Genomic DNA, 22,648 nt, shown 5'->3' with positions numbered 1-22,648 from the left:
AAAGATGCCTTTCAAGTCTGTAAAGAACAAGTGGACCAAAACAAAGAAAAAATAGAAAAAGTGGAAGATTCTTTTGTCGAATGGGAAATTCAGAAGGATTTGTTGAAGAAAATAGATACTTTGGAAAATCAAAGTCACCGGAATAATGTTAAAATAGTGGGAATTCCTGAAGGAATTGAAGGTTTGGATCCAATAAAAAAAAAATTTAATGGATCCCGAAGAATTGGGATTGGAATTTTTTCCAGAAGGTTTGGAATTAGATAGAGCACATAGACCTCTACGAAGGAAACCATACTCAGGTCAACCTCCAAGAGCTGTTTTGATTTGTTGTTTACTCTATCAAGATAAGGAAACTATATTGAGAGTTGCAGTTCAAAATGCATGTAGATATCAATCTCCGTTGATGGTACAAGGAAACAAGGATTTTTTCTACCCAGATTTAAGTCAAGAAATTATTAAAAGGCATAAAGAATTTAATTCTGCTAAGGAAGTGCTTTGGAAGAAGGGTTATAAATTTTCTTTTAGAAGATCTTTTATGGGAACTTCCAATCACAATTCTTTGAGAGTGATCATGATGCTCTAATTTTTGCCAATTCTTTGCCAGACAGGGCTACTAAAAGGCATTCTTCACCTAAGAGGAAGATATCTGATAAGAAGAATGGAAATGGGAATGGGAAGACATCTCCGACTAATATGTCAAAAAACTTGATTGATATTGAGCAAGTTTTGGGACTGAAATCATTAGGGTTGTGAACTAATTAAGACATAATTTTTTAAGTCCAGTTGGGGGGGGGGGGATGGAGCTCACTGAAGTCGTCTGCCACTAGTGGGAGGGATTTTATTTCTTTTCACACTCAATTAAGTGGGGAGTTACTACCTTTATAGTATTAATACAAAAAATACTTTTTTTCTAGTGCTAGTTTTACTTTGTTAAAGAGGGGTTGATTGATTCTTTAACTTAGATTATATTCCAAGGGGAGCTTTAAATTTTATTATCGGAGAAGGGCAGGGGTCCTTTTTTTGTTGTGAATGGAAGGAATAGAAAAAGAGAATTCTGAATTTATTTTTACTTTATTTTGATAATAATGTCCAATCTGAATTTTGCACCATTTAATGTGCAGGGTTTAAATAACCCGATTAAACAAAAATGAGTTTTAGCTTGTACAAAAAAGATGAAAATTGATATTGCTTTTCTCCAGGAAACTCATTTAATTGAAAGAGAACATTTGAAATTGAAGAGGGATTGGGTCGGTCATCTTCTTTTAATTCAAAAGCGAGAGGAGTGGCGATTCTGATCCATAAGAAGATACCATTTGAACTTGAATCTTTGGTGGAATCTGCTGGCTGAATTTTAATGATTAATTGTAAACTTTTCACTGAAGCATGGTCTTTGCTGAATGTGTATGCTCCTAATGTTGATGAGGAACAATTTATGTCTGAAGCTTTTCTAGCTTTAAATCAAACTAAAGAAAATATTTTGATTGGGGGACATTTTAATTGTGTATTAGATCCATTATTAGATAAATTCCCAAAAAATTGTGAAAAAATCAATTGTTGTCACTGATGAAAGATTGAAATCTGATAGAAGTTTGGAGAAGTTTAAACCCTTCCAAGAAAGATTTTTCATTTTACTCTCCACACCTTCTTTTTCAAGGATTGACATTTTTTTAGTATCTACACATTTGCAATCACGTTTTATTCAAGCTGAATATAAGAATAGAATAATTTCTGATCATTCATTGTTATTTATTTCTTGTGTTGGACTGAAAGTTAGTCAATCAACTTTTTGTTTGAGGTTTAATGCAATGTTATTCAAAAAACCGGTGTGTAAAATTTATTAAGGATCGAATTGCTTCTTTTTTAGATCTGAATAGGAATACAGTTCAAAGTAATTTTACTCTATGGGATGCTTTGAAGGCGGTTTTACATGGTCAAATTATTAGTTATGCAACAAAGGAAAAGAAGAAGTTTTTGGAAGAGACTCAGTCTTTGGAGAAACAGATAGCTGATTTGGAAAAAGTATTTCAGAGGAATTGTACAGAGGATAATAAGGCAGTTTTGACAAAACTGAAGTTACGATATAATACATTACAAACATATCAGTTTAAGCGTCTGAATCAAAGATCTAAAAAGCGCTATTATGAGTTAGGGGATAGAGCCCACAAAGTTTTGGCTTTGCAATTGAAAACAGAACAGATATCAAGAACTATTAATGCTGTGAGGAAAGATAATTCAGTTACTTTTAAACCTCGGGAAATCAATGACCAATTTTTATCATTTTTTCAGAAATTATATACCTCTGAGGGAGTTCAAGATGATGGATTGATTGAATCTTTTTTGTCAGAATTAAATTTGCCAATATTAGGGAAAGATGATGTGAGGAAATTAGATTCCCCTTTTACAGATTTAGAAATAAAGGATGTTATTCAACAAATGCCTAATGGGAAATCTCCAGGAGATGATGGGTTTATAGTTGAATTTTATAAAGCTTTTTATGATGATCTGTCTTCTTTGTTTATGGACGTTCTTCATCAGGTAACTCAAGAACAAGCCCTACCAGACTTGTGTTTAAGGGCAGTAATAAGTTATACCAAAAAAAGACAGACCCTTTGAAAGTAGCTTCATATCGACCATTTTCTTTATTGAATGTCAATTATAAAATAATAGCGAAATTATTGGCCAATAGACTTGCAAAGTATTTACCACAATTGGTACATGTTGATCAGGTTAATTTTATTAAAAATAGGTATGCTTCTGACAATATTCGTAGAGCGATTTCATTGATCAATGCTTCACGACAGCGACCCGACCTACCAATCAATGGTAGTTGCACTAGATGCTGAGAAAGCTTTTGATAGGATCGAATTGAATTTTTTTATTTAAAGTGTTAGAGAAATATAAGTTTGGACCCTTTTTTATTGGTGGGGTGAAAGCATTATATAAAAATCCTGTAGCTAGGGTGACGACAAATGATCAAACCTCTTCTTTCTTTAAATTATCACGTTCTACTCGTCAAGGTTGCCCTTTGTCGCCAGATCTATTTGCGTTGGTCATCGAACCTTTAGCTCAGGCTATTAGACAGAATGAGAATATTAGAGGTATAAAGTTAATAGTTGAGAAATATAAGATCAATTTATTTGCAGATGATCTTTTGATATATTTAACTAATCCGGAATGATCTTTAACTTACTTGCAAGAATGTTTGGAACGATATGGTAAATTATCAGGTTATAAAGTGAATTGGGATAAAAGTGAAATACTACCAATTTCTGAAGGAAATTGTGTAAACAAATTACTAAACTTTGATGGACTGATTTAGGGATAATGATTGAGATTAAGATTCAATCATTGTATAACTTAAATTACGTACCATTATTGAGAAAGATTAAAGCTGATTTGATTAAATGGAAGGATTTACCTTTGTCTTTAATAGGTCGAGTAAACTGTATTAAGATTAATATTTTTCCACAAATTCAGTATCTTTTTCAATCGATTCCTTGTCCCCTGTCAAAATCTTTTTTTCAAGATTTAAATAAAGCAGTTTGAGAATTTTTATGGAAGGGAAAATTAGCAAGAGTAGCAATGCATAAATTGACTTGGAAGTATGCTTTTGGAGGTTTCATTTCCAAAATTATTACGAGGCAGCTCAATTAAGATTTATTGATTGTATGTTAGATGTTACGTGTTCCCCTAGTTGGGCCAAGGTATATCCGAACCTTGTCCACATCAATTTGTATTTAAATGGAATTCTGTTTTGTTGCAAAGATATGATGTACTGGTCCTGAAGCATTTATTAGGGATTTGGAATAAAAGGAATTTATGCCCTTGGAATGGATTCCAAGGGCAAAATATCGATTTAAGCTCCAATATATCAAAATAAGTTAATTTCTTTTACATGGAACAATAGATTTTTAATAAATTGGCAAAGTAAAGGAATAAAATCATTGCAGGATTGCTTTGAAGAGGATGAATTTTTATCATTTAATCAACTTAGAGAAATTTGGAATTTCAGGGAATTCTTTGTTTGTTTATTATCAAATTAGAGCGTCAGTAAAAGAACATTTTGGAAGAGAAATGAAAATTCCTAAGTTGACGAAATTTGAGTCTATGATTTTTCATTTTTCGGATAAGGGTTTTTATTTCAGAGATGTACGCCTTGTTACAAGACACTGTGGAAAAAATAAACTTAGATAAATCTAGGATTAAATGGGAAAATGATTTAACTTGTGATATTGACCAGGCCGACTGGGAGAGGATATGTTTGGAAGGTGTGAATAAATTGCTTAATGTAAGATACAGTATGATTAATTATAATTTTTTTTGCATCAATTATATCTAACTCCTGAGAGATTGAGGAAATATGGATTTAGTAATTCAGAGTTGTGTTTTAGATGTGGACTATGTGTTGGAACTTTTTTTACACTCGGTCTGACTTTGTGATAAAGTTCAATCATTTTGGGATAAAATTAGGGACTTTCTTCAAAATTTGTTTAAAATTTAATTTTTATTAGATCCCAAAATTTTCTTGCTGGGTTATATCATTCCATTTTTGGACTTGGGGTTAGATAAGTTTCAGATAGCTTTTTAGCGTTTAGCATTGACGGTGGCTCGTAAATGTATTGCAACTTCTTGGAAATATGAAGTTGAGGTAAATGTAAATCGTTGGCATAATGAGATGAGGTCCTGTATTTATATGGAAAAAATAACATAATCTGCATGATAATTATGAATTTTTTATTAAGATGTGGTCACCTTATTTGAGATGTATGAATTTAGTAATATCTTAAATTGTGATAAATATTTTTGCTTCCCTTGTGGGGTCTGTTGAGGGAAGGGGTGGGATAGTTGTAGTTTTACTTTTAATGTTTGTTATGGATTTTGTAAAAGTTTTTGTTTGAAAAATTTTAAATAGTTTTTAAAAAATGGAGAGGTTATATTAAGAAATTTATTTCTGCAATGTATCTTTTATTAAAAGCAGACACTATTAAAAAGGGAGTTCATCAAACTAGGCAGAAATGGGAGATTGATTTAAATATTACAATTGATGAGAAAAGATGGATAGAACCCTGTCAAGACTGTATGACAAATATTATAAATGTTATATACAGTTTAGTTCAATATAATTATTGACATAAATTATATTTAATACCACAAACATTGCACAAAATGAAATTGCACTTAACAGGTAAATGCTTTAGATGTGATGAAGAAATCAGAACCTTTTTGCATTCTACTTGGTCATGTTCTAAAGTTAGAACTTTTTTGGATGGATTTAGGAAAGTTTTTAGAACAGATTATTGGTATTGTTATCCAATCCAGATTTACTTTTGTTGGGGAATATAGAAGGAACAAGACCCGAATTAAAACTATAATTTTATTAAGTCAAATTTATTAAAATAGCGGTGGCAAGGAAGTGCATTGCAGTGACTTTGAAGTCAGATGCACATTTGAGTATGGAAAGATGGCATTCAGAAATTAAAGTTGTCCACCTTTGAAGAAAATTGCATACAATTTGAGAAATATTCAACTTTTGTACAAATTTGGAGCATGTATATGCAAAGTTTAGGATTAAATATGTAAACACGTATTTCCGACCTCTTAAGACGTAATAATCTTCTTCCCTAAAGCCCTTTAATATAAATACTATAAGATCCCAATGTGTGAGGTAATCCTTTGTGCAATTCAGATTAATATTATATTTTCTTAATACTTTCTCTTTTTATATAATTCTTTAATATAACTATTATATTTTATATTTTGTTATTATTATAACTTTTATAGTGGGAGGGGGTAAGAGGGAGGGGGTAAGAGGGAGGGGAGGGTGGGTAAGGGGAGGGGTTAATACCATGCAATCACTGCAATTTTTTAATTTAATTAAGTATTGACTCTATAATTGTAATTATATGGATGAAAATTTTAAATAAAATATTCTAAAAAAAAAAGCTCACAATGAACTAAAAGGTGGCATGTGCCGAAGTGAGTGGACCAGTAACCACAGGGGGAATGTTTCCTGCTCTCTCAACTTGCCAAGTACCATTGCCTGGCTGATTTTGTCATGTTTCTCTGTGAATACATTTTCTGCCGTCTCTAGTTTTTAAAATACTTTGTGTGTCTGGAATGATCGTATAAGAAATAGCAGAGGAAGCAATTTAGCCCCACGTGCTTTCACCTTCATTCAGATCATGGCAGATCTTGTACAGTGACACTTCCCTGTTTTCTCCCCACTTCCCATGTTTGGCTTAATATCTAAAATCCATGGATTGTTGCATAAAATTTAGTCAGTAACTGAGTGCTTTGAGCACATAATTCCAAATATTGACTACATTTTGCATCAAATAATTCCTTTTCTTTGACCTAAATTAATGAAGATGTAGCAGGCTGAGCGGGTGCACAGCACGACAATGCGCAGTTGAGCTGTTGAGTCTCCTGCTGGAAGGCACGGGACACTTACAAGGCTAAATTTAAACCTGCCAGTCTCATGGATCAGCAGCAAACTCATAGTAACATCCCACCTTGTCCCATGGTAGAAAAAGCCTGTAAACCCTGAATAAATAAGTCTTGAGTTGCCTACTCTGGTGTGTGTTTGTACTTCTTTAGTAGCTCTATCGTAGTAGCTGCTACAATTGGTGACCCCGACTGCAAGATTCTGCCAAAGTCTGAGTCTACAGTCATAATCGACGCAGCTACAGCAGCGGTGGCAGTTAACGCAGCTAGACTTCACTTTCCTCCTTTCTGGACCCATCAACCTCGGATATGGCTTATTCAGGCTGAAACCCAGTTTCGTCTTCGGGGCATAACGGCGGAGTACATGAAGTTCTGGCATGTCGTAGGTGCGTTGGACGCTGCTACTGCATCTCGAGTAAGCAAATTTATTCCCAATCCCCCAGCGGAAAACCAGTACACCAGGTTTCACCTGTTTCTTCTGGATACACTAGAATTGACAAGGGATGAGCGCGGCATGTGGTTTTTGAATATGGAAGACCTGGGTGACAGGAATCCATCGGACCTAATGAATGAGATGCTGGCATTGGCAGATGGTCATTCTCATTGCCTGTTCTTTGAAATGCTATTTCTATCATAGCTCCCAGCTCATGTCGCCATACCCATTGCTAACATGGATTTCCGCCATCCCCATGACATAGAACGGGAGGCTGACAGGCTCTATCGTACTCCTACACAAGAGTCTACTCAAATACAGCCTGTTTTGGCAGCAGATACATCTCCTGCGTCCTATGAGCCTCCTGCATCTGCAGTCCAATCAAAGAAGGAGGAACATGCTGACGTACATCGAGTGTGGTGTTTTTAACATCGCTGTTGGGGAAAAAAATGCCCATAAATGTGTCCAGCCATGTACCTATTACAGGAAAAAGGCGGGAAATGAAAAGAGCCGGCTGCCAGTAGTGGCCTCGGCAGCTGGTGCAAATACAGGCCTATTGGATCTTCAAGACAATGCGGGTAAGTGCAAGTTTCTTGCTTAGTTTATTCCCGCTGGCCTATTTTGAAAGAACGCATAAACAACAACACCTGGCTCTTCGAGCGGAGAATGGAACTACCATTCCCAGCTTTGGCACACAAAATATCACAATTGGAATAGGTGGGACCACATTCCATTGGAAGTGCGTCTTAGCTTCTGTTGCTCAACCTATTTTGGGTGCGGACTTTTTACGATCCCATGACTTACTGGTGGACGTGAAATGGAGGAAATTGGTTCATGCCATCACCTTTCAGACATACCCACTGGCATGCAGCAAAGGGAGAGTTTCCCAGTTCGGGGTACTTACGCTGCACAAGGATGCCTATGCTGCCCTGCTCAACAAATTTCCCCGTATTCTCACTCCTAATTTCAATGCCTCAAAAAGAGCCCATGATGTGTCTCATCACATAGACACTTCAGGCCCATCGATTCATGTCAGGGCTCGTCGTCTTCCACCTGATAAAATTGCTGCAAGCAAAGGCGGAGTTTACAGCAATGGAAGAATTGGGTATCGTTCGATGCTTCAACAGCCCTTGGGCATCACCATGCACATGGTACCCAAGAAGACAAGTAGATGGAGACCCTGTGGTGATTACTGTAGGCTTAACAATGTTACTACACCCGACAGGTTACCAATTCCTCATATACAGGATTTCGCTGCCCATCTACACTGTTGCCAAATTTTTTCCAAGGTTGATCTGGTCAAAGGATATAATCAGATACCTATCCATAAGGATAATATCCCTAAAACAGCAATTATTACCCCTTTTGGGCTTTTTGAATTCTTCAGAATGCCATTTGGATTGATACAAGAAAGATTTTCATGAGTTAAAGGAAACCTACGAACACATGATAATTTAAATGTGAACTCACCAAGGCTCTGTATGCCTGGAGCAAGACATCTACTGCATTAAAATCCTCTTGCAATGAATGCCAATACAACAGTAAAACTCCTGTTATCGTAATTCAAGCAACCAGCAAAAAAAAATTGAGGAAAATTTAAAAAGTAAAAAATACAGAAGTTTAAGATTGGCATGTCTCACTGTAGGTTCACCTATTCACACAACATGCTGTTAAGCATAAGCCCGCCCTGCTGTCCACGTCATGATGTCACCCCTCTATCTCTCTCTCTCTGTATGTCAGTAGCCATGTTAGTCTGATGGTATTAAAGAATGAGAAAGGAATTACAGTCCTTTCTAGGGCTTATAAATAACTATCAGAAACATACCCCTAACACGTCTACACTATGCAGCCCCTTAAACTGTTTTCTCAAGAGAGATCAAAAATGGTACTGGAATACAGAAACAAAAAACATAGTCGATCGACTAAAAGAAATATTAACATCAACAAATGAGATTCTGATCCACTACGACCCAAACAAGGAAGTGACTCTAGCCACTGATGCTTCACCAGCAGGACTGGGAACATCAATGTCCCAAATCACAAAGAACGGTGAGCAACCAGCGGCATCTGATTCAAGGACATTAACTGCAAGCGAATGTAATTAGGCACAACTGGAAAAGAAAGAGTTAGTAAAAATTGTTGGTGTAAAAAGATTCCACCAATATCTCTTCAGAAGAACTTTCACCCTAATCACTGACAACAAACATTTAAGTTTGATTCTGGGCCCCCACAAAGAGATACCAATATTAGCTGCAGCCAGAATTCAAAGATGGGCCATGCTTCTAGCCCCATACAACATAAACCGCGAACACTCAACAGCCACGAGGATGCCTTATCACGCATGCTGCTACCCGAAACTGAACAAAAAGAAGAAATTATTAAATGGACAGCAGAAGTAGCAGGTATCAACCAAGAACAACTACAACAACTGCCCATTACAGCCCAGATCGGCAAAGAAACACGAAAGGAGGCAACGTTAAGCAAAGTCTTGTGCTTCACCCTTAATGGATGGCCAGAATCTGAGGTCATACCGGAAGACCTAAAAACTTATTTCACACGCCACCATGAACCGTCAGTTGAAGAAGGATGTTTACTTTGGTGTACCCGTACAATTAGCCCAGCCAAATGGCAAAACACCATGTTACCAGAGCTGCACCACAACCATCATGGGATGGTACGAATGAAAGCACTGGCCTGGATGCATGTTTGGTGGCCATCAATAGAGAGAGACGTTGAAACAACAGTTAGAGAATGCAAAATGTTACTCAATGCAGCCAAAAATGCCACAGGCTGAGGCCAACCAATGGAAATGGCCTTCCAGACCCAGGCATCGGATTCACGTAGACTTCATGGGGCCATTCATGGGAGAAACTTTCATTTTAGTGGTGGACACACATTCCAAATACCCAGTAGTTTCACATATGAAAAACACCAAAACCGATTCTACAATTGATCAACTATGGGCCATGTTTGCCACATGCAGATTACCTTACGAATTGGTCATGGACAATCATCCCCAGTTTACATCAGAACCTTTTAAGAAATTTATGTGCAACATCAATATCAGACATATTTTGTTGGCACCCTATCACCCAAGTATTAATGGAGAGGCAGAACGCTTTGTGCAAACATTTAAAAAGGTAATTAAAACCAAAAAACTCCTAAACGCCTCCTGGATTCACAGAATTGCTGATTTCATAGTGGGGTACAGAAACACACCACATTCTACCACAAAATGCACCTCAGCAGAATTGATGTTTGGCCATGACAATTCACCCGGATCTGGACCTCCATTTAGAAAAATCCATATCACCACAAACTTTACCTAGAACACTGGAGGTTGGCGAGAGAGTACTGGCACAAGATTACAGACAATACAAAGACCCATAGGTGGTCAGTGGTGAGCCCTGCTCATTCTCTGTTCTAGTGGGAGCCTCATGTTGATCCTATTGGTCATAGCCTCCCAACCCAGAAATAATCTGTTTGTTCCTAGTCTCTGTTCTCTATGCTTTAACCAATTCATGCCAGTATATTACTCCTAATATAGTGCATTCCGAAAGCTGAATAGCACTTTATCAAAGGCTTTCTGAGTTCAATACTTTGTCCTTTCTTATGTTAGTTAGAACACAAACAATATGTTAAACATAATTTTCCTTTCCAAAACCCACATTAATTCTGCCCAATCCTCATGTTATTTTCCATGTGCCTTGTTCCCACAAGAAAAGGTTCAAGCTTTTTCACTTATACAAGTCAAGCAATAGATGTTTTCTATCTTTCTTATTTTGTAAATAGTGGGTCTTCCAATCTGTTGAAATCATTCACAGAATCTGTGATAATTTGGAAGAAGACGATTATTATCTTTACAAAATCTATGATGCAGGTCCTGGAACTAATTGGTTTACAGCCCCATCAACTTCTCTAATACGCCTCAGTCACTCAGTTGTTGTACACTATTTCTGTGGCTTCTTCAGAAAAAACAAATAAGATACAGTATTTAATTTCTCTTTGATTTCCTTATTCCCCATTATATTTTTTTCTGCATCTGAGTTTATTACTCTTTTCTGAACTATAGAAGCCCCCATTTGTTTAATTCTTCTCTGCCAAATTCTAAAATTTTTCCAATCACAAATTTAAGAAAAGAAAATCATGATTTTAATACAGGTACACTGGATTTTCTGTTAAAGGAATTCAGTTTGGAAGTTATTTTTCTGAATGATCACAGAGCAGAAAAAATAGTTAATCTGGTTGTACTAGATTCATGACAAAATGTAGAAATTATCTGATGGCCTCAGCTTTAACAGATTACAACTTCAAATTCAAGTTTATTATCATCTGACTGCATGCATACAATGAGATGAAACAGCGCTTCTAGGCTCAGCTACTTTACAAACAATGACTGGATTAGGCACGCCATACATATATCATATTTACAAAAGGATTACATGTTCAAATTGGGAAAAATGTTTTCTGTTTAAATCATCCAGAGCCAAACAATCATTTTGTGGAAAAGCTCACCAAAATCATTTAACTAACAGAGGCAATCTAGTTTTTTTCCAAAGGGCAGGTATAGGTTATTTAAATCTGCCAGGTCAATTACAGGGCAGCCATTCCACTTATACCATCATCATCATCTCCCCTAAGCCTAGATTGTGAATGAAACATGACATTCAAAAGAGGAGGGAGATTCTGGATACTCACTCAGTGCATGGTAAATTGGTTTATGTTTCCCCTGCAGTCTGATGGAGCACATTGTTGCAATCTTTCCAGGTGGTTGCATCTTGGCATCAATCAAATACCAAATCCTCGCAAAAGAAGCCCATTGCTGAAACAATGAGGAAAATCTTTTGAGTAAAGAATATAAATCTAACACCAGCTACAGAGTGTAATTTCAGTTACGTCATATATTTTATGTCACCAAAGTTAGATTAAAATTCTGGTTGAGTCATAGTAGGGGCATGGCATCTAATTCTGGGCACCAGAAAATCTCCCTAGAGAGGGTGCAAATATTTACAAAATAATTTCTGTTTTTCAAGTAACTTCTGCCCTGTAGAGGTATTGGAGAATATGTGCTTGTTTTCCTTGGGTCATAGATGGCTGAGGAATAAATTGCTACACCTTACAATTACAAAACCATTAAAGATGGGGATAAAAAATAAATAAGAATTTATTTTTACTGGCAAAAGGGACAGGAAGCAGAAAAGTGGCAGTTAAGATGTTTTTCAAAAGAATAAGAGGAAAGACAAGGAGAATATACTTTTAACTTAATGAATTGTGATCTGAAACATGCAGTGGGAGCAGATTTAGTATTGACTTTCAAAAGGAAATTGGATAAATACTTGAAGAAATAAAGCTATGTTGGCCCATGGAATAAGAATAGAGAAATGAAATTAATTATAAAGCTTTTTCTTCTCCTTTATTTATTTAATTTTCAATCAACATGAAGTTAGAAAACAAACAAAATCAAAGAAACATCACAGATGTATACAATACCAAAATCGAACTACATGTTGATAGATGAAGAAGCATGAACACATTATCACAATTATGAAATTCTGCACCATTGTCTATAAATACAAAATTACACATCAAGCTGATCCTTTAAAAAAAAATAGGAAACAGAAAAGATAAAAAAAGTAAGACCCCCTTCCCCAAAGGAGAAGGAAAAAAGAAAGAGCTAATTCTCCCATAAAATGTGACAAAATCATCTATTTTCCAAAAGCATTAATTACAGATGAAACATTACACGATTCATCCAATGCTTACTTCCTCCCTCAAGGGATGGACATCACTAGGGATACTGGAGACAATGGTATTGGAGACTGGGGTGGGGGGGGGGGGTAGAATCATCAACGGTTAATCCGCATGTATCTTAAATATGGGTTCCATATTCTCAAAAACATGAAGTAACAATTTCTGAGGTTGTAAGTAATCTTCTCCAGGGGAACACAACTATGCATTTCTGACTTCCAGTGGGTCAGACTCAGTTGGGGATCAGATTTCCAAGTCATGGCTATGCATTTCCTGGTATCCACTTAAGCAAGTTTTAAAAATTTCAATTGATATTTAAACAGCCTCATCTTATATCTACCAATTTCCCCAATAAAACAATTCTGGCACCTGAGGGTTTCAAATTCTGGTAATTTGTACTGGGATAAATTGGATAAATTCATATTTTAATTTATTTAATTTTTGTAAAGTACATCTGATGCAAAAAATTATATTGGACCACCCTATACCTTACATTAATTGAATTGCTCATGCTGTCCTGACATAGGTTAGCCCAGTGAAATGGATCAATTTCTATACCCAAATCTGATTCCCGTCTCTCTCGACTTATCTAGTTTAGGGGCTTCCGTCTGAAGTAAGAAATACATTTTTGAGATAAATTTCATTTTTCATCTCAAATGTTGGAGAGTAGTGGCTTTAATTCTCAACAGCTCTGCATCACTGACCATCGCAAGTTTCAGATTGGCATTGCTTAATGAGGAAGTGCTACGTTCTTAGCAGTGTTGTGTTTGGGATAAAAAATTATCCCAAGGTCATCTCCGCACTCTCCAAGGATGCTATTTCAAAGAATAGGGAAGTGGCTGAGTGTTCATTCATTCTTGTTAGACCTTAGAAGCAGGTTCTTACATTCCAACGTTCCTTCCCCTCTGCTCTCTTTCCCCTACCTTCTCCTATGTATGAATACAGAAATGCATCACTAAGTTCATCATGCCTGCTCCACTGTTTAACAAGATTATTGCTGATCCAATTGTAACCAGAGTTCAACATTCTCATCTATCTATAGTAACATTCCATCTCTTTGTGCTATATAGTACCTTGAGAGGAGAGTAAATCTGAGGAGAACATCTGGTCCAGACAGAGTACCCGGCCGAGTATTAAAAATCTGATGACCAATTTATTAACGTATTCACAGATTATCTTCAACATCTCACTCTGGCAAGGTGTTGTACCCACCTGTTTCAAATAGGCATCAATTGTACCGGTGACCAAGAAGAATGTGGTAACCTGCCTAAATAACTATCGACCAGTGGCACTCAAATAAACAATGATTAAGTGTTTTCAAAGGCTAGTGTTGAAGCATATCAGCTCCTATTTGACCAATAACATGGATTTGTTTGAATTATGAACAGATATACGGTGGATGCCATTTCACTGGCTCTCAAAAAGCCCTGGAACACCTGGACTGCAAAGATGCACACATCAGGATGCTCTTTATCGACTATAGTTTAGTATTCAACACCGTCCTCTCCTCAAAATTGATCAGCAAACTCCAAGACCTGGGACTCAATACTCCACTGTGTAATTGGATCCTGGATTTCCTCAACTCCAGGCCACAATCAATGAGGATGGTAAGATCAATCTCCAACTGCACCAGAGCACCACAGGGCTGCATTCTTAGTTATATGTTCTATTCGCTTTATACCTATGACTGTGTGGCTCGGTTCGACAACAAAACTATCCACAAATTCATTGATGATACCATGCTAGTCAGCATACAGGATGGAGATTGAAAACTTGGCTGAATGGTGCACCAACAACAACCTTTCATTCAATGTCACCAAAAGCAAGGAGCTGATTATTAACTTCAGGAAGGAGAGGGTGAGCAAATTTAAGTTCTTGAGAGTCACTATCTCAGAGGATCTTTCCTGGACCCAAAACAAAATGGATTTGTGAAGAAACATAGCACCTCTATTTCCTCAGGAATTTGTGGAGGTTTGGTATGACACTGGAAACCCTGCCAAATTTCTACAGATGGGTGGTGGAAAATGTGCTGATCGGCTGCATAACGGTCTGGTCTGGGAACACCAATACCCCTGAGCGTAAAGCCTTGCAAAAGGTAGTGGACACAGCCCACGACATCACAGGAAAAACCTTTGCTCCCTCGAGAACATCTACAGGGAATGCTGCCATTGGAGAGCAGAAGCAATCATCAAGGATTCACACCACCCAGCACACACTCTGCTCTCGCTCCTACCATCAGGAAAGAGATAGAGATGCCACAAGACTCGCACCAACAGGTTTAGGAACACCTGCTACCCTTCCATCATCAGACTCAACAACAAACTTAATTAAGGACTTATTTAGGTACTCTTACTTTTGCACTTTATTGATATTTTTTTCCTTTATTGCAGTCAGTTTGTTTACATTTATTTGTTCTCATGTATATGTTGAATCCGATGTTTATAGCTACCAATAAGTGGTAATTCTGCCTCGCACTCAGGAAAAATAAACTTAGGGTTGTATGTGATGTCATGTATGTTCTTGTCAATAAATTTGAAAATCTGAATCTGACAGGCAGAATATATTCAAGGATTTCATTACCCTATGAGGAAGAAAATTCAAAATCATCTCACCTCTACCCTTATATAATGATCTCCTAAATCTAGGTTCCCCCACAAGAAGAACAATCCTCACCACATCCAACACTTTAAGAATCCTTTATTTTGTGTTTTAATTAAGCTCTCACTCTTCTACTTCCAGTCCAGCCTTCATTGATAAGGCAACCTGTAAAGGCTTTAAATGGACTATTAAAGGAGTCAAAGGTGCTTTTTTTTTTTAATTATGCAATTCCAGGGTCTGTGGACAAGATGGCAGTACCCAGAGGGGGCTGCGGACTCAGCGGGGGCTGCGGACTCAGCGGGGGCTGCGGACTCAGCGGGGGCTGCGGACTCAGCGGGGGCTGCGGACTCAGCGGGGGCTGCGGACTCAGCGGGGGCTGCGGACTCAGCGGGGGCTGCGGACTCAGCGGGGGCTGCGGACTCAGCGGGGGCTGCGGACTCAGCGGGGGCTGCGGACTCAGCGGGGGCTGCGGACTCAGCGGGGGCTGCGGACTCAGCGGGGGCTGCGGACTCAGCGGGGGCTGCGGACTCAGCGGGGGCTGCGGACTCAGCGGGGGCTGCGGACTCAGCGGGGGCTGCGGACTCAGCGGGGGCTGCGGACTCAGCGGGGGCTGCGGACTCAGCGGGGGCTGCGGACTCAGCGGGGGCTGCGGACTCAGCGGGGGCTGCGGACTCAGCGGGGGCTGCGGACTCAGCGGGGGCTGCGGACTCAGCGGGGGCTGCGGACTCAGCGGGGGCTGCGGACTCAGCGGGGGCTGCGGACTCAGCGGGGGCTGCGGACTCAGCGGGGGCTGCGGACTCAGCGGGGGCTGCGGACTCAGCGGGGGCTGCGGACTCAGCGGGGGCTGCGGACTCAGCGGGGGCTGCGGACTCAGCGGGGGCTGCGGACTCAGCGGGGGCTGCGGACTCAGCGGGGGCTGCGGACTCAGCGGGGGCTGCGGACTCAGCGGGGGCTGCGGACTCAGCGGGGGCTGCGGACTCAGCGGGGGCTGCGGACTCAGCGGGGGCTGCGGACTCAGCGGGGGCTGCGGACTCAGCGGGGGCTGCGGACTCAGCGGGGGCTGCGGACTCAGCGGGGGCTGCGGACTCAGCGGGGGCTGCGGACTCAGCGGGGGCTGCGGACTCAGCGGGGGCTGCGGACTCAGCGGGGGCTGCGGACTCAGCGGGGGCTGCGGACTCAGCGGGGGCTGCGGACTCAGCGGGGGCTGCGGACTCAGCGGGGGCTGCGGACTCAGCGGGGGCTGCGGACTCAGCGGGGGCTGCGGACTCAGCGGGGGCTGCGGACTCAGCGGGGGCTGCGGACTCAGCGGGGGCTGCGGACTCAGCGGGGGCTGCGGACTCAGCGGGGGCTGCGGACTCAGCGGGGGCTGCGGACTCAGCGGGGGCTGCGGACTCAGCGGGGGCTGCGGACTCAGCGGGGGCTGCGGACTCAGCGGGGGCTGCGGACTCAGCGGGGGCTGCGGACTCAGCGGGGGCTGCGGACTCAGCGGGGGCTGCGGACTCAGCGGGGGCTGCGGACTCAGCGGGGGCTGCGGACTCAGCGGGGGCTGCGGACTCAGCGGGGGCTGCGGACTCAGCGGGGGCTGCGGACTCAGCGGGGGCTGCGGACTCAGCGGGGGCTGCGGACTCAGCGGGGGCTGCGGACTCAGCGGGGGCTGCGGACTCAGCGGGGGCTGCGGACTCAGCGGGGGCTGCGGACTCAGCGGGGGCTGCGGACTCAGCGGGGGCTGCGGACTCAGCGGGGGCTGCGGACTCAGCGGGGGCTGCGGACTCAGCGGGGGCTGCGGACTCAGCGGGGGCTGCGGACTCAGCGGGGGCTGCGGACTCAGCGGGGGCTGCGGACTCAGCGGGGGCTGCGGACTCAGCGGGGGCTGCGGACTCAGCGGGGGCTGCGGACTCAGCGGGGGCTGCGGACTCAGCGGGGGCTGCGGACTCAGCGGGGGCTGCGGACTCAGCGGGGGCTGCGGACTCAGCGGGGGCTGCGGACTCAGCGGGGGCTGCGGACTCAGCGGGGGCTGCGGACTCAGCGGGGGCTGCGGACTCAGCGGGGGCTGCGGACTCAGCGGGGGCTGCGGACTCAGCGGGGGCTGCGGACTCAGCGGGGGCTGCGGACTCAGCGGGGGCTGCGGACTCAGCGGGGGCTGCGGACTCAGCGGGGGCTGCGGACTCAGCGGGGGCTGCGGACTCAGCGGGGGCTGCGGACTCAGCGGGGGCTGCGGACTCAGCGGGGGCTGCGGACTCAGCGGGGGCTGCGGACTCAGCGGGGGCTGCGGACTCAGCGGGGGCTGCGGACTCAGCGGGGGCTGCGGACTCAGCGGGGGCTGCGGACTCAGCGGGGGCTGCGGACTCAGCGGGGGCTGCGGACTCAGCGGGGGCTGCGGACTCAGCGGGGGCTGCGGACTCAGCGGGGGCTGCGGACTCAGCGGGGGCTGCGGACTCAGCGGGGGCTGCGGACTCAGCGGGGGCTGCGGACTCAGCGGGGGCTGCGGACTCAGCGGGGGCTGCGGACTCAGCGGGGGCTGCGGACTCAGCGGGGGCTGCGGACTCAGCGGGGGCTGCGGACTCAGCGGGGGCTGCGGACTCAGCGGGGGCTGCGGACTCAGCGGGGGCTGCGGACTCAGCGGGGGCTGCGGACTCAGCGGGGGCTGCGGACTCAGCGGGGGCTGCAGTCCAGCTCAATGCAAAGAACACACTCCCCCTCCACTCGCCTCTGATACACGCTGCGCTGACCCCTCCATTACGATACACGCTCCCTCCCCTCCCCTGCGATACATGATCACCAACCCCTCCGCTCTGATACTTGCTCCGCCTCCCCTCCCCTCCGACACACGCTCCCACTCCCCTCCCCTCCAATATACGCTCCCCCTCCCCTCCGATGCATGCTCCACCTACCCCTACCCTCCGATACACGCTACCCTTCCCCTCCCCTCCGATACACGCTCAACCTACCCCTCTTCTCCGATACAATCTCCCCCTACCCATCCCCTCCCCTCCCATACATGCTCGACCTCCCCTCCCCTCCGATACACTCTCCCCCCCCTCCGATACACTCTCCCCCTCCCCTCCGATACACTCTCCCCCTCCCCTCCGATACTCTCCCCCCTCCCCTCCGATACACTCTCCCCCTCCCCTCCGATACACTCTCCCCCTCCCCTCCGATACACTCTCCCCCTCCCCTCCGATACACTCTCCCCCTCCCCTCCGATACACTCTCCCCCTCCCCTCCGATACACTCTCCCCCTCCCCTCCGATACACTCTCCCCCTCCCCTCCGATACACTCTCCCCCTCCCCTCCGATACACTCTCCCCCTCCCCTCCGATACTCTCCCCCTCCCCGATACCCTCCCCCTCCCCTCCGATACACTCTCCCCCTCCCCTCCGATACACTCTCCCCCTCCCCTCCGATACACTCTCCCCCTCCCCTCCGATACACTCTCCCCCTCCCCTCCGATACACTCTCCCCTTCCCCTCCCTACCCTCCGATACACGCTACCCTTCCCCTCCCCTCTGATACACACTGCACCTACCTCTCCCCTACCCCTCCGATACACACTGCACCTAACTCTCAACTACCCCTCCGATACACGCTCCCCTATCCCTCCGATATGCTCCCCAACAGCTCCACTCCGATACAGGCTCCCATACCTCTCCAATACGCTCCCCAACCTCTCCCCTCCGATACACGCTCCGCCTACCCCACCCCTCCGATACACGCTCCGCCTACCCCACCCCTCCGGCACCCACTCCGCCTACCCCTCCCCTCCGGCACCCACTCCCCCTCCCCTCCGGCACCCACTCCCCCTCCCCTCCGGCACCCACTCCCCCTCCCCTCCGGCACCCACTCCCCCTCCCCTCCCCTCCAATATACGCTCCCCCTCCCCTCCCCTCCCCTCCGGCACCCACTCCCCCTCCCCTCCCCTCCCCTCCGGCACCCACTCCCCCTCCCCTCCCCTCCCCTCCGGCACCCACTCCCCCTCCCCTCCCCTCCGGCACCCACTCCCCCTCCCCTCCCCTCCGGCACCCACTCCCCCTCCCCTCCCCTCCAATATACGCTCCCCCTCCCCTCCCCTCCAATATACGCTCCCCCTCCCCTCCCCTCCAATATACGCTCCCCCTCCCCTCCCCTCCAATATACGCTCCCCCTCCCCTCCCCTCCAATATACGCTCCCCCTCCCCTCCCCACCAATATACGCTCCCCCTCCCCTCCCCTCCAATATACGCTCCCCCTCCCCTCCCCTCCAATATACGCTCCCCCTCCCCTCCCCTCCAATATACGCTCCCCCTCCCCTCCCCTCCAATATACGCTCCCCCTCCCCTCCCCTCCAATATACGCTCCCCCTCCCCTCCCCTCCAATATACGCTCCCCCTCCCCTCCCCTCCAATATACGCTCCCCCTCCCCTCCCCTCCAATATACGCTCCCCCTCCCCTCCCCTCCAATATACGCTCCCCCTCCCCTCCCCTCCAATATACGCTCCCCCTCCCCTCCCCTCCAATATACGCTCCCCCTCCCCTCCCCTCCAATATACGCTCCCCCTCCCCTCCCCTCCAATATACGCTCCCCCTCCCCTCCCCTCCAATATACGCTCCCCCTCCCCTCCCCTCCGACACGCTCGCCCCCTCCCCCCGACACGCACGCCCCCTCCCCCCGACACGCACGCCCCCTCCCCTCCGACACGCACGCCCCCTCCCCTCCGACACGCACGCCCCCTCCCCTCCGACACGCACGCCCCCTCCCCTCCGACACGCACGCCCCCTCCCCTCCGACACGCACGCCCCCTCCCCTCCGACACGCACGCCCCCTCCCCTCCGACACGCACGCCCCCTCCCCTCCGACACGCACGCCCCCTCCCCTCCGACACGCACGCCCCCTCCCCTCCGACACGCACGCCCCCTCCCCTCCGACACGCACGCCCCCTCCCCTCCGACACGCACGCCCCCTCCCCTCCGACACGCACGCCCCCTCCCCTCCGACACGCACGCCCCCTCCCCTCCGACACGCACGCCCCCTCCCCTCCGACACGCACGCCCCCTCCCCTCCGACACGCACGCCCCCTCCCCTCCGACACGCACGCCCCCTCCCCTCCGACACGCACGCCCCCTCCCCTCCGACACGCACGCCCCCTCCCCTCCGACACGCACGCCCCCTCCCCTCCGACACGCACGCCCCCTCCCCTCCGACACGCACGCCCCCTCCCCTCCGACACGCACGCCCCCTCCCCTCCGACACGCACGCCCCCTCCCCTCCGACACGCACGCCCCCTCCCCTCCGACACGCACGCCCCCTCCCCTCCGACACGCACGCCCCCTCCCCTCCGACACGCACGCCCCCTCCCCTCCGACACGCACGCCCCCACCCCTCCGACACGCACGCCCCCTCCCCTCCGACACGCACGCCCCCTCCCCTCCGACACGCACGCCCCCTCCCCTCCGACACGCACGCCCCCTCCCCTCCGACACGCACGCCCCCTCCCCTCCGACACGCACGCCCCCTCCCCTCCGACACGCACGCCCCCTCCCCTCCGACACGCACGCCCCCTCCCCTCCGACACGCACGCCCCCTCCCCTCCGACACGCACGCCCCCTCCCCTCCGACACGCACGCCCCCTCCCCTCCGACACGCACGCCCCCTCCCCTCCGACACGCACGCCCTCTCCCCTCCGACACGCACGCCCCCTCCCCTCCGACACGCACGCCCCCTGCCCTCCGACACGCACGCCCCCTGCCCTCCGACACGCACGCCCCCTCCCCTCCGACACGCACGCCCCCTCCCCTCCGACACGCACGCCCCCTCCCCTCCGACACGCACGCCCCCTCCCCTCCGACACGCACGCCCCCTCCCCTCCGACACGCACGCCCCCTCCCCTCCGACACGCACGCCCCCTCCCCTCCGACACGCACGCCCCCTCCCCTCCGACACGCACGCCCCCTCCCCTCCGACACGCACGCCCCCTCCCCTCCGACACGCACGCCCCCTCCCCTCCGACACGCACGCCCCCTCCCCTCCGACACGCACGCCCCCTCCCCTCCGACACGCACGCCCCCTCCCCTCCGACACGCACGCCCCCTCCCCTCCGACACGCACGCCCCCTCCCCTCCGACACGCACGCCCCCTCCCCTCCGACACGCACGCCCCCTCCCCTCCGACACGCACGCCCCCTCCCCTCCGACACGCACGCCCCCTCCCCTCCGACACGCACGCCCCCTCCCCTCCGACACGCACGCCCCCTCCCCTCCGACACGCACGCCCCCTCCCCTCCGACACTCACGCCCCCTCCCCTCTGATAGGTACTCCACCTCCCCTCTGATACGCACTCCCCCTCCACTCCGAAACGCACTCCCCCTCCGATACGCTCCCTCTACCCTCCGATACACGTTCCACCTACCCCTCCCCTCCGATACACGTTCCACCTACCCCTCCCCTCCGATACACGCTCCACCTACCCCTCCCCTCCGATACACGCTCCACCTACCCCTCCCCTCCGATACACGCTCCACCTACCCCTCCCCTCCGATACACGCTCCACCTACCCCTCCCCTCCGATACACGCTCCACCTACCCCTCCCCTCCGATACACGCTCCACCTCCACTCCCCTCCGATGCGCTCCCCCTCCCCTCTCCTTCGATGCGCTCCCCCTCCCCTCCGATACACGTTCCAACTACCCCTCCCCTCCGATACACGTCCACCTACCACTCCCGTCTGATACGCTCCCCCTCCCCTCCCCTTCGATGCGCTCCGCCTCCCCTCCGATACATGTTCCACCTACCCCTCCCCTCCGATACACGGTCCACCTACCCCTCCCCTCCGATACGCTCCCCTCCCCTCCCCTCCCCTCCCCTCCGATACACATTCCACCTTCCCCTCCGATACACGTTCCACCTTCCCCTCCGATACACGTTCCACCTTCCCCTCCGATACACGTTCCACCTTCCCCTCCGATACACGTTCCACCTTCCCCTCCGATACACGTTCCACCTTCCCCTCCGATACACGTTCCACCTTCCCCTCCGATACACGTTCCACCTTCCCCTCCGATACACGTTCCACCTTCCCCTCCGATACACGTTCCACCTTCCCCTCCGATACACGTTCCACCTTCCCCTCCGATACACGTTCCACCTTCCCCTCCGATACACGTTCCACCTTCCCCTCCGATACACGTTCCACCTTCCCCTCCGATACACGTTCCACCTTCCCCTCCGATACACGTTCCACCTTCCCCTCCGATACACGTTCCACCTTCCCCTCCGATACACGTTCCACCTTCCCCTCCGATACACGTTCCACCTTCCCCTCCGATACACGTTCCACCTTCCCCTCCGATACACGTTCCACCTTCCCCTCCGATACACGTTCCACCTTCCCCTCCGATACACGTTCCACCTTCCCCTCCGATACACGTTCCACCTTCCCCTCCGATACACGT

The 22,648-nt window shown here is 47.9% G+C and overlaps 1 protein-coding gene across 1 annotated transcript in view; it reads right to left on the bottom strand.

Moving 5' to 3' along the window:
- The window catches only part of mrpl13 (mitochondrial ribosomal protein L13), a 165,317-nt gene that overhangs the window by 140,643 nt on the left and 2,026 nt on the right, over window positions 1-22,648 (bottom strand). The window contains exon 2 of the mRNA XM_069920952.1: window positions 11,576-11,699. Coding sequence (XP_069777053.1) covers window positions 11,576-11,699 — 124 coding nt within the window. The remainder of the gene's footprint in view (window positions 1-11,575; window positions 11,700-22,648) is intronic.

The sequence above is a fragment of the Narcine bancroftii genome, chromosome 2, assembly GCF_036971445.1.
Source record: "Narcine bancroftii isolate sNarBan1 chromosome 2, sNarBan1.hap1, whole genome shotgun sequence".
In the NCBI taxonomy this organism is placed as follows: Eukaryota; Metazoa; Chordata; class Chondrichthyes; order Torpediniformes; family Narcinidae; genus Narcine; species Narcine bancroftii.
The sequence above is the reverse complement of the archived record's forward strand: the minus strand, read 5'-3'. Positions and strand labels throughout refer to the sequence as shown.